The sequence below is a fragment of the Mastomys coucha genome, unplaced genomic scaffold, assembly GCF_008632895.1.
Source record: "Mastomys coucha isolate ucsf_1 unplaced genomic scaffold, UCSF_Mcou_1 pScaffold18, whole genome shotgun sequence".
Taxonomy (NCBI): domain Eukaryota; kingdom Metazoa; phylum Chordata; class Mammalia; order Rodentia; family Muridae; genus Mastomys; species Mastomys coucha.
The window spans coordinates 97,580,239-97,591,905 of NW_022196900.1; the positions used below are offsets into that span (position 1 = coordinate 97,580,239).

The 11,667-nt window shown below is 57.0% G+C and overlaps 1 protein-coding gene across 5 annotated transcripts in view; it reads left to right on the forward strand.

Moving 5' to 3' along the window:
- Atp13a2 (ATPase cation transporting 13A2) overlaps positions 1-10,733 on the forward strand; it is a 19,455-nt gene extending 8,722 nt beyond the window's left edge. For 2 of the 5 annotated variants that reach the window (XM_031379297.1, XM_031379296.1), the window contains exons 7-29: positions 62-139; positions 281-350; positions 1,053-1,187; positions 1,274-1,340; positions 1,418-1,549; positions 2,639-2,794; positions 3,999-4,109; positions 4,193-4,239; positions 4,320-4,508; positions 5,328-5,534; positions 5,919-6,008; positions 6,089-6,248; positions 6,364-6,484; positions 6,608-6,732; positions 7,358-7,518; positions 7,640-7,756; positions 7,837-7,916; positions 8,473-8,625; positions 8,756-8,852; positions 9,466-9,689; positions 9,775-9,926; positions 10,090-10,259; positions 10,348-10,733. In XM_031379297.1, coding sequence (XP_031235157.1) covers positions 62-139; positions 281-350; positions 1,053-1,187; positions 1,274-1,340; positions 1,418-1,549; positions 2,639-2,794; positions 3,999-4,109; positions 4,193-4,239; positions 4,320-4,508; positions 5,328-5,534; positions 5,919-6,008; positions 6,089-6,248; positions 6,364-6,484; positions 6,608-6,732; positions 7,358-7,518; positions 7,640-7,756; positions 7,837-7,916; positions 8,473-8,625; positions 8,756-8,852; positions 9,466-9,689; positions 9,775-9,926; positions 10,090-10,259; positions 10,348-10,485 — 2,980 coding nt within the window. In that variant the 3' untranslated portion in view covers positions 10,486-10,733. Of the gene's footprint in view, positions 1-26; positions 140-280; positions 351-1,052; positions 1,188-1,273; positions 1,341-1,417; positions 1,550-2,638; positions 2,795-3,998; positions 4,110-4,192; positions 4,240-4,319; positions 4,509-5,327; positions 5,535-5,918; positions 6,009-6,088; positions 6,249-6,363; positions 6,485-6,607; positions 6,733-7,357; positions 7,519-7,639; positions 7,757-7,836; positions 7,917-8,472; positions 8,626-8,755; positions 8,853-9,465; positions 9,690-9,774; positions 9,927-10,089; positions 10,260-10,347 lie in introns of all 5 variants that reach the window. The other 3 variants (XM_031379300.1, XM_031379301.1, XM_031379298.1) reach the window with 2 other exon arrangements.
- The last annotated feature ends 934 nt before the right edge of the window (positions 10,734-11,667 follow it).

Here is an 11,667-nt window from a genome sequence, read left to right on the forward strand (position 1 = left end):
TGCTGAGGATGGGGTGTGGGGCTCAGGCCTCGTCACCCAGACTATCCCCTCTCCACCTCAGCCTGCTGGAGCACGGCCGTACCTGTGATGACATCCTCTGCTCGAGCTCCGGCCTCAGCCTCCAGGACCAAGCAGTGAGGTATTTGCTGCCCGCCCTGGGCTGCCACCCAGCTCTTCCTTCCCACCCACACTCCTGTCTTCCTCTCGGGACCGTGGTTTCCCTGATGGAAAGTGGGGTCTGTGGCACCCGGGGACAGCTCAGTGGCCTCCCTTCTTACAGGAAGACCATTTACGGCCCCAATGTGATTGGTATTCCCGTCAAGTCCTACCTGCAGCTACTGGCGGATGAGGTAAAGCACCCCGGCGGCGCCCACAGCGGCTGATCCGAACACGGGTCAGTGTCCTTCTCAGCCTGAGAGACCAGGCTGAGGATGAAGAGCATCCATGCAGAGCGTCGACCAAGCCTGCAGCTGTGCTGAGGCAGACCCTTACGGTCCAGCACAGCTTGGGCTAGGAGGCTTGCTTCAGAGCTTGGTCCTGCCCCAGAGCCCAGTCTGCTCTGTGCCGTTGCTTCCAGCTGCCAGCCCTGTGACTAAAGCTAAGTAAGGACAGTCTGTTCACCCAGGAGAAACCCGCACCTCAGGGCAGAACAGGATACCCCAAGGCCACACGTAGTCTAAGGGAGCAGTCACTTGGAAATCACGTCCCAGCCTTTTACAGCACACAGCCTGGCACTCGGGTGCTGTGTGGTTTTAGGCGAGTGACTTAACCCTCCTGTGCCCAGTCTTCACCCATGGTGGTGACTCCAGCTTAATAGAACTGTCCTCACCGTTGTTGGACACTTAGAAAGTGTGGCAGGGGTCTGACACATCTGGGGACAAATGCCGGTGTCCTCCTAGATGCAGCTTGGGATGTCAGGTAGAAAAGGGGAGTGGGCCTAGGCAGGCGGGCAGGCGGCTGGCTTGGCTTTACTCGGGGCTGTCACCAGCTCTGTCTCCAGTATCCAGGCAGCCCAGGGATGCAGTTGATGCTGCCTCTTGCCCCTCCTCCAGGCACTGAACCCCTACTACGGGTTCCAGGCCTTCAGCATCGCACTGTGGCTAGCTGACCACTACTATTGGTATGCTCTCTGCATCTTCCTCATCTCAGCCATCTCCATCTGCCTGGCTCTGTACAAGACCAGAAAGGTGAGGGCGAGGGCCTGGCAGGGCTGGACAGGGTGTCCCCAAGGGGCTGCTACCCACTCAGTTCTTCTTGTCCCTCTGTCCCACAGCAAAGCTTGACTCTGAGGGACATGGTCAAGCTGTCTGTGCGGGTGCAGGTGTGCCGACCCGGAGGAGGTGAGGAGCAGGCAGGGGAGAGGCTGGGAGTAGGGGCCAGTAGGGCAGCTGACCTCACTGAACCCCATGTTCCACAGAGGAAGAGTGGGTCGACTCCAGTGAGCTGGTGCCCGGAGACTGCCTGGTATTGCCCCAGGAGGGCGGGGTGATGCCGTGTGATGCCGCTCTGGTAGCTGGGGAGTGTGTGGTCAATGAGAGCTCCCTGACAGGTGAGGCCAGCCCGGAACCCTTTCCTCGAGGTCTAGCCCGGCCCGGAGCCCTTTCCCCCGCCGTCTGATCCTCTGCCTTTGGTAGTCGCTTTCGCTGAGTTTTTCTTTCAAGTAACAGTTGTGGCCCCAGCACTTGCCAGCCAGATGCCTTTAAACACTTTGTGCCTCAGTTTCCCCACCTGTAAAATGTAGCTACTGAGGTAGAACATGCACAAACTCTCTTATCAGCATCTACCAAATGGCTGAGACTGCACTATGCAGGAGGATGTGGCCTGTGAACCACAGTCCTGCTGCGTCCTGTGTCCCTTCAACACACGAGCATTGCTACTGTGGCTCGTTCACATGTGTATGTGAGCTTACGGTCCCATTTATCTGTTTCTTTTTTTCTTTTCTTTTTTTTTTTGGTTTTTCAAGACAGGGTTTCTCTGTGTAGCCCTGGCTGTCCTGGAACTCACTCTGTAGACCAGGCTGGCCTCGAACTCAGAAATCCACCTGCCTCTGCCTCCCAAGTGCTGGGATTAAAGGCATGCGCTACCACCGCCAGGCAATCTGTTTCTTTTCTTGTTTTTTAAAGATTTATTTATTTAATGTGAGTACACTGTTGCTGTCTTCAGACACATCAGAAGAGGGCATCAGATCTCATTACACATTACAGATGATTGTGAGCCACCTTGTGGTTGCTGGGAATTGAACTCAGGACCTCCAGAAGAGCAGTCAGTGCTCTTAACTGCTGAGCCATCTCTTCAGCTCTCTATTTCTGCTTCTTTTTTCTTTTCTTTTTCTTTTTTTTAAGAGGATTCCTCTCTCCCCTCTCTCTCTCTCTCTCTCTCTCTCACATTGGCCCCCAATATACTCTCACTAGCTGGCCCAGCTACCCAAAAAGCAGGTTCCTGGGAGCAGGTGCACCCCCTCTTCAGGATTGCCTCAGGGTCTCAAGCCCTGTGCCTCTTCTGGCTTATGTCCCTCTCCCTGTCTACCCAGTCACAGAGTTAAGGGTGGCTTCAGAACAGCTGTGGGCAGCTCTTAGCTCTGTTGGTAGAGGGAGAACCCTGAAGGCCTCTTACGGACCTCACGCCATGTCCCTCCCAGGGGAAAGCACCCCAGTCCTGAAGACAGCCCTGCCAGAGGGGCCTAAGCCCTACTGCCCAGAGACCCACCGGCGGCACACTCTCTTCTGTGGCACCCTCATTCTGCAGGCCCGGGCCTACCTGGGACCCCGCGTCCTAGCAGTGGTGACTCGGACAGGTACATACCTGGAGGTGGGAAGGAATGCCGAGCTCAGTGTATACAGGAGCTGTGACACAGGGCAGGGTAGGACTTGGAGCATGCCCACCCTCCCACCCCTCTACCTCTGGCACTGTGGGATTCTGCTCAAACCCAGTGGAGCCTCTAGGTCCTAACTTTTAATACATGTGGGTGTTTCGCTGCATGTTTGTCTGTGCGTATACATGCCTGGTGCCTGCAGAATCCAGAAGAGGACATTGGATTCATTGGAATTAAAGTTATAGATGGTTGTGAGGTGGCATGTGGGGGCTAGGAAATGAACTTAGGTCCCCTGCAAGATCAGGGACTGCTTTTAACCACTAAGCCATCTGTCCAGACCTCATGTTCTCATCGTAGCAGACGTCTGGCAGACTGTAGTAAGCTTTGCAGTGTTTATAGGAAGGGTCCTCCTGGGGGCTAGGAGAGACTTAGCTCTCTCTTGATGGAAATGAAACCATTTAGGAGGCTGCTATTAATCTCCTATGGGGGTCTAGCCAGGCGGTGGTGGCTCACGTCTTTAATCCCAGCACTTGGGAGGCAGAGGCAGGCGGATTTCTGAGTTCAAGGCCAGCCTGGTCTATAGAGTGAGTTCCAGGACAGCCAGGGCTACACAGAGAAACCCCATCTTGAAAAACAAAGTAAAACAAAACAAAACTCTCCTATGGGAGACCCTGCTGGTGGCAGCAGTTGGTAGCACACACCTTTAATCATAGTACAGAGAAGTTTGAGGCCATCCTGGTCTACAGAGCAAGGTCTAGGCAAACAGGGGCTACAGAGTGAGACCCTGTCTAAAATAAAATTCTATGGGGTTGTGCGTTTATAATCCCAAGTGCCAATCCCAAGAGAGGTGGAGGCTGAGGGGTCAAAAATTGAGGTCCAGCCTGGGCAATTTAGTGAGACTCCTCCAGTCAGAATAAAGAGAGGGCTTCAGAAAAGTGAAAAGATTCTCAGCAGGGCACTTGCCTAGTTAGATAAAGGTCCAATCCCTGAACCACAGAAAGAAAAAAATTTAAAAAATAAATAAAAGACCTCTGTGGGGTTGGGCAAGCCTTGGGAGTTGTCATCTGTGACCCCAATCCAGATGGCTGGCCCTGAGAATATCATGACCCTGGGGTGCAGGCAGTGTGAGAGGAGTGGGAGGAGCTTGCCCTAACCCACCCCTGCCTTGGCTTTCTGTCTGCCCCAGGGTTCTGCACAGCCAAAGGGGCCCTGGTGAGCTCCATCCTACACCCAAGGCCCATCAGCTTCAAGTTCTACAAACACAGCATGAAGTTTGTGGCTGCGCTCTCGGTGCTGGGTGAGTAGGCTGTATACCTCACCCCGCTGACAGCCCCAGCCCGGGTGGGTCGGGGTCCTGCTTACCCCTCGCTGTCTCCCCAGCTCTGCTCGGCACGATCTACAGTATCATCGTTCTCTACCGCAACCGGGTAAGCCGGAGGCCGGGTGGGACTGCCAGCCTGCGGGACCCACCCAGCTCCACCTCTGGGTTCACAGTGCCTCCTACCAGGTGCCTGTGAGGGAGATCGTGATCCGAGCTCTGGACCTGGTGACGGTGGTGGTGCCACCTGCCCTGCCCGCTGCCATGACCGTGTGCACGCTCTATGCCCAGAGTCGGCTGCGCACACAGGGCATCTTCTGCATTCACCCGCTGCGCATCAACTTGGGGGGCAAGTTGCGGCTCGTGTGCTTTGACAAGGTGGGGCCTGGCTGGCAGGGCTTGGGGGACTGGGCACATCAGCACATGGCCTGTTGTACCTAGATGACATCCGAGTGAGGAACGCTGAGGGAGTGCCCTTCACAGCCAGCTTCTACCCACTGTGTCTCATGCCTGGCAGATAAAATGCCTGAAATCATTTATTTAATTGTTGAAGAATCATTGTGGGGCCGCTATGCTGGGCATTCACGTTCACAGCCCTGGAACACAGTAGGAACCAGCACAGGTGGCAGGTGTGCGTTTGTGTTTCTGTGTATGTATGTGTGAGTGTGTCTGTGCCTGTGTTTGCCTGTGTCAGTGGGTGGAGTGTGTTCCTGTGTCTGTGTCATGTGTGTGCATATGTGAGCCTGTCTGTGGAGTGTGTGTCTGTCTGTGTCTATGTGTGTGTGTGTGTGTGTGTATGCACGCGCATGCCCCTGGCAAGTGAGTACACCAGGAGCACACTGACATGCTGAGGACAGTGGGTATTAAAGGAGCCCAGAGCCACCTTGATGGCATGAGCTCTCCCACTGAGCTCTCCCATGGCGAGGAACAAGCGTGTGCAGTTCTTTAAGGACACTGAGCTGTGGTGTCAGACAGGAAACACCAGCTGAGCTCCACACGACGGCCCGTCAGGGCCATGAACTGAGCGAGGAGAGGGAAGGCTGTCACACTCAGATGGGGTGTGGAGGTGACTCCAGCAGGGACACAGGCTCCAGAACAGGCCTCCTGTGGCCCTGCTTGGGACGCACCTGGCTTGGGTGTGGGGGCCAGCTCAGCAAGGCCCTGCTCAACCAAGGACTTGGCACTGTCCTCTTGCAGACAGGCACCCTCACGGAGGACGGCTTGGACGTAATGGGGGTGGTACCCCTTAAGGGGCAGATGTTGCTGCCACTGGTCCCAGAGCCCTGCCACCTGCCCCTGGGGCCCCTCCTCCGAGCACTGGCCACCTGTCATGCCCTCAGCCAGCTACATGACACCCCAGTGGGCGACCCCATGGATCTCAAGATGGTGGAGTCTACAGGCTGGGTGAGGAGGCCAAGCAGGCAAGACCCCTGCCTAGAGGCAGCTAGGCCTAAGAAATGCTACCTTGTATCTCCCCAATGGTCTCTGTCCCACCTGCAGTCACTCTCAGATGTGGCAGAGCCTTGTGTCAGCGTCTGCTGTCTGCTAGTATCCCATTGTATACCTTTTCTCCGTCACTACTGCCATGGCCCTAGCCTAAGCTCGAAACCTGCTTCATGGAGATTTTAATAACTCGCCCAAGGTCACTCAGCAACTTACCGGTGGGACAGGCAGAGTGTCCATTTGGGTCTTACCTCTCCAGTCAGGAAGTCTTCCGTGAGTCTAGTCCGGCTGGCCCTCCTTTCCTAAGACCCTGGGTTCCAACCTTCTTTGTTTGTCCCCATCCAGGTCTTAGAGGAGGGTCCAGCTGCAGGCTCAGCACCTGGGAGCCGGGTCTTGGTGGTAATGAGGCCCCCACCCAGGGGGCCTCAGCAACAGGTAAGCTATAGAGTGACTGGGGCTTGGGGCCTTGGGAGTGGGCCTCTCTGCTAGCCACTCAGTTCTCCTCCCACCCGCAGGAAGAGCCACCAGAGCCGGTCAGCGTCCTCTGCCGCTTCCCCTTCTCTTCTGCCCTGCAGCGTATGGTTGTGGTGGTGACATGGCCAGGGGCCGCCCAGCCTGAGGCCTATGTCAAAGGCTCCCCAGAGCTGGTGGCCAGCCTCTGCAGCCCTGAGACAGGTGAACGAGGCAGGCCCAGAATCTACTAGTGTGTGTGAGTGTAGAGGTGGGGTGGGTTCCAGTCTGTGACACACACACCCTCCCCACAAGCCCCGATAACTCTCTCTCCCCACAGTACCCAGTGACTTTTCTCAGGTGCTGCAGAGCTACACAGCTGCTGGCTACCGAGTTGTAGCCCTGGCTGGCAAGCCACTGCCCATTGCACCCAGCCTGGAGGCCGCTCAGCAGCTGACAAGGTGAGCCCGGTCCCAGGGTATTTGGAGGGAGGTACTGAGCCCAGGCACCAGCCCCTGTCCGGACACTGGGAGAGGGGCGTTGATTCCTGCCTGACCTCTGACCCGGAGGTGCCAACCCTCTAGGGACACTGTGGAGCAGGAGCTGAGCCTCCTGGGGCTGCTAGTCATGCGGAACCTACTGAAGCCACAGACGGCCCCAGTGATACAGACACTGCGGAAGACGGGTATCCGAACCATTATGGTGACAGGTATTATGGCCAGGGGCATCTGTGAGGAGACCATAGCCTGTCCTGTCCTGGCGAAAAGGTGGCTTCCCAGTATCCCCTGCTGCAGCATCCTTTTGGAGCCAGACCCTTCCCCATCTTTCTGTCACATGTGTCACTGTCACCCACATTTGACATGAGCTCAGAGCTCTGGGGCTTAGAGTCAGATGAGTTCCTAAGAGCGAGGTGGGGGATCTATCCGGCCATTCACTTGTTGGGCCACCAGAAGGTCACCAATCTGTTCCAGGTCCCTCCTCCGTGTGGGATAATGGTGTCAGGCTAGAAGGCCGAAGCAAGGATTCCCACCAGAGTGAAAGGGCCTTAGTGGGCAGTCTGTCTGTCTCACATACCCCAGCCCTGTGCTTGCACACGTGTGCCATGCCCCAGTCTTGAAGCTCTGTGTAAGTGCAGAGCTGGAGTCCAGCCTCCAGCCGCTCCGCTGACTCTCTAGTGACGTAGTTCACCACTAGGAGTGTGGCTATTAGCTAGTTTGCCCTGCTCAGCCGTGGTTGACAGTTCTCATGGATGATCTCCCTGAAAGGGTCAGCGTGGGGCCAGGGTGATGAGGCCCTGGGCAGTGTTAGACTCTGACCCTGCCTCACACCCTTAGGGGACAACCTGCAGACAGCAGTCACTGTGGCCAGAGCTTGTGGTATGGTGGGCACCCGGGAGCAAATAGCTATCATCCATGCCACCCACCCTGAGCAGGGCCAGCCTGCTGCCCTTGAGTTCCTGCCAACAGAATCCTCTGCAGTCATGAACGGGGCAAAGGTGAGATAAACCCACCAGGACTGGCTGTGCCCCACCCAGTAACCCATTCCTTGTCACCTGGCCCAGGACCAGGCTCCAGGGAGGGGAAATGGTTACGGAGCTGAGTCTCCTGATTCCCTAGGATCCTGTCCCAGCCACAGGCTGTCCCGTGGAGCTGGAAGCCCAGGCCCGTCACCTGGCCCTCAGCGGGTCCACGTTTGCAGTCCTTCAGAGGCATTACCCCAAGCTGCTGCCCAAGGTAGAGCCACCCAGGGAGGGGCTCTGCACTGCCTGTCTGTGTGCCAGGTGATGTGTCAGCCCTCCCCTTGTACGCCATAGGTCCTGGTGCAGGCCACTGTCTTTGCCCGCATGGCCCCAGAGCAGAAGACAGAGCTAGTGTGTGAACTGCAGAGGCTTCAGTGAGTTCTGTGTGGTGGGGGCACTTGGAGGGCCTGGGAATGAGCATGAACGTGTCCGTCTGTCCACTTACCTCCTTGGGCATTAGTGACCCTTCACCTTTCAGAAGCTCCCGGAAGCCAGATGTGCTGGCATATGCTTCGGTCCTTGGAAAGCAGAGGCAGGAGGATTGCTGCTAGTTTGAGGCCTTTGTGGACTATGGAGGGAGACTGGCTCAAACAAGCAAGCAAGCAAAAAACCAGGGTTAAGGATGTCTCTTAGTGTGTTCCAGGCCAGCCAGGACCCAGCAAGGGCCCGTCTCAAGCACAAGCAAATAAATAGTAAAGAACACCTAGGTTGAGCTGGAACTGTGATAGAGTGCCTACCTAGCATTTGAGAGATCTTGAGATCCATCCCGAGCACAGTAAAGATAGAGGTATCCAGGCAGGCTCCCTGTGTCTGTCATGCCAAAAATAATTTCATGTATTTACCAAGTGCCCCCGCCCCCCGCCCCGGTCATTAGGCTGGACCCTCCCAAAAGCCCGTGAATGCTCAGGCCATATCTACTCTTTCTTCTAGGTACTGTGTGGGCATGTGCGGGGATGGAGCCAATGACTGTGGGGCCCTGAAGGCGGCTGATGTGGGCATCTCTCTGTCCCAAGCGGAGGCGTCAGTGGTTTCTCCGTTCACCTCCAGCATGGCCAGTATTGAATGTGTGCCCACTGTCATCAGGTAAGGCAAGCAGGGCGGGGTGGGGTGGGGGGAACCTGTCAGGAGGCGGGGCCTGTCAGGAGGCGGGGCCTGTCAGGGGCGGGGCCTGTCAGGGGTGGAGCCGCTGATGTCTGTCCTCCTTTGCCCCTAGGGAAGGCCGCTGCTCTCTGGACACTTCGTTCAGCGTCTTCAAGTACATGGCCCTCTACAGCCTGACCCAGTTCATCTCTGTCCTCATCCTCTACACGGTGAGCATCAGAGAGCCCCAGACCCCAAGCCAGCACTCCAGCAGCATCCCCCCAGCCAGGAGTCAAGGCAGCGTGGCTAAGAGCCCGGTCCCTTCTAAGGCTTATGTGGTTCTAAACCTTAGGACAGGTCCTGAGAAGTGGGGCCACTGGCTTGTGCTATCAACTCTAATCCCTGAAGGCTCCAGTCTGTGCGTGTATGCATGTGTGCGTACATCCCAGGATGCTGTACACGGGAGAATGAGGCAGAGCCCAGGCAGAGTGACACAGAGCTGTTACCCTACCCTGCAGGCCCTCCCTTGCCCTGCTCAGAGCATGTCCTGTTTGCTTATACTGATGGCAGGAGTGTCCTGAGCCAGATCCACATCCACCTCAGGGCTTCTCTAGAGCAGAGACAGTGTGGCCCTACAGGGCAGGCAGCCCCTTGGGATTTTGCTGCATGTAAAGCTGCCTTCCGCAGAAACTTTAGGGGCCAGGACAGCATGTGTCAGATCCCTGGGACACACCTCCTAAGGATGCTGGGTCAGTGGACAGGAGGGATTCTTCCCCAGGCTCCATGAGGACTGGGGCTCTGCAAGAGCTGGCCCTCAGCTTCCCCTGACCTCCCCTGCCACAGATCAACACCAACCTGGGAGACCTACAGTTCTTGACCATCGACCTGGTCATCACCACCACGGTCGCGGTGCTCATGAGCCGCACGGGCCCTGCACTGACCTTGGTGCGAGCGCGGCCGCCAGGGGCGCTGCTGAGTGTGCCCGTACTTGGCAGTCTGCTGCTGCAGGTGGCCTTGGTGGCCGGCATCCAGCTGGGGGGCTACTTTTTGGTTATAGCTCAGCCCTGGTGAGTAGCAGACGCCCTGACACCAGCACTGCCCGTGCCTCTGACACCTTCACTCTTCCCCTAACCCCACCGCCACCTTCCGCAGGTTTGTGCCTCTGAACAGAACTGTGCCCGCACCGGACAACCTGCCCAACTATGAGAACACGGTGGTCTTCTCTCTGTCTGGCTTCCAGTACCTCATCCTGGCCGCAGCGGTGTCTAAGGGGGCACCCTTCCGCCAGCCGCTCTACACCAACGGTGCTGCCGCGTGGGGGGCTGGGGGGCGGGCCAAGGGGTGGCAGCTAGAATGGAGAAGGGACCCTGAGTAGAGCGTGGATTTGTGTGTAGTTGTGCGTGTGTGTGCATGTGTGCATGCGTCCCAGGGCGCAGCGCCATTGCTGACAGACTCCCCCACCCCCAGTGCCCTTCCTGGTGGCCCTGGCGCTCTTGGGCTCTGTCCTGGTGGGCCTCATCCTGGTCCCCGGCCTCCTGCAGGGGCCACTAGGACTGAGGAGCATTGCGGACAGCTCCTTCAGGTTGCTGCTGCTGGGTCTGGTCGCCTTCAACTTTGTGGGCGCCTTCATGCTGGAGGTAGGGCCCACACTAATAGAATCTGTGGGAGGGATGTGGAGGACCCAGGCCCGGCTGTCCCTCCACACTGTTCCACTGCCCTCTGCAGAGCGTGCTGGACCAGTGTCTTCCAGCCTGCCTGCGGTGGCTGCGGCCTAAACGGGCCTCTAAGAAGCAATTCAAGCGGCTGCAACGGGAGCTTGCTGAACATCCATGGCCCACTCTGCCTGTTGGCTCCGTGAGGTAGTGCAGGCCTCGGAGGGCATGCTGGACACTGGATCTCCCTGCCCCTGAGCCACGACTGGAACGGTCTCTAGAGACAGTACCAGTCACCTCCCACAGCCCTGAAGCTGGCTGCTGTCACACTCCTGTCCGGACACACCTGGGGAAGTACTAGTTGCTGTCTCACTTTAGACCATCCTGTGTAGAGACAGCAGCTGCCAACTCCATCCAGACCTGCTGTCACTGTAGCAAATAAAGTGCTGGTTTTCCTGACTTGGCAGCCATGGTCTCGTATCTGGACGCTGTGGTGTGTCCCACTGCCCAACTTCCATGCTCACGCTGGATACGAGTCTCTAACCTGACTGTTCTTTTCATCCGACAGTATGCTTCCCATAAGTGGGGTGCAGGTTGCACATATCTTAGCCTTTTATTCATGTGATTTCCTGCCCTACAACTGAAGGCCCAACCCCATTTATAGATGGCCATGGCTAAACTGAGGCTTGAGGTCACAAGAGTGGCTACACTGGGTCTGACCTCAAGTTCTCTATTCCTGGACCTCCTAGCCCTGCCTGCAGGAGGGAGGAGCCACAGGCTTGCCTCAAGCTGGGGCTGTGTGGAGCCTGAGAGCCTGTCCTCTCTGCCTGCCACGCCCACATCCTGGGATGTGTTTGCACGGTCTGGTTCCTCAGATAAAGCCAGGCTGTCAGCCCGGGTCTCCCAGCCAGGGCCACAAGGCCTGTCCCCTGGGAAGGGTGGCTGCATCTGACTTCATCCCATCAGTGGGCTGCTGGCCAGGTTCCTCTGCTCTGGTGATGACAGTTGGCTTGGCTCCTGGGGAGGGAGGACAGGAAAGAAGGACTGTTTCCTCTTCCGAGGCCTCTTCCAGCCTTGTTCCTGGAAGTCTGATGCCATTCACAGGCCACTCAAAGCTCAGGGGATGTTGGGTCAGTATGGGGTGAACGGCACACCTGGGTACCTAGGTGCAGGTAGCCCCTGTGCTATGGTGGTAGGAAGTCTTAGTGTTCCATTGCTGTGAAGAGACAGGGAGTCTCTGTAGCCCTGGCTGTCCTGGAACTCACTTTGTGGACCAGACAGGCCTCAAACCCAGAGAGGCTCACCTGATCTGCCTCCTAAGTGCTGGGATTAAAAGCATGCGCCACCACCGCCCAGCCAGACCACAGCAACTCTTTTCTTTCTTTTTTTTTTT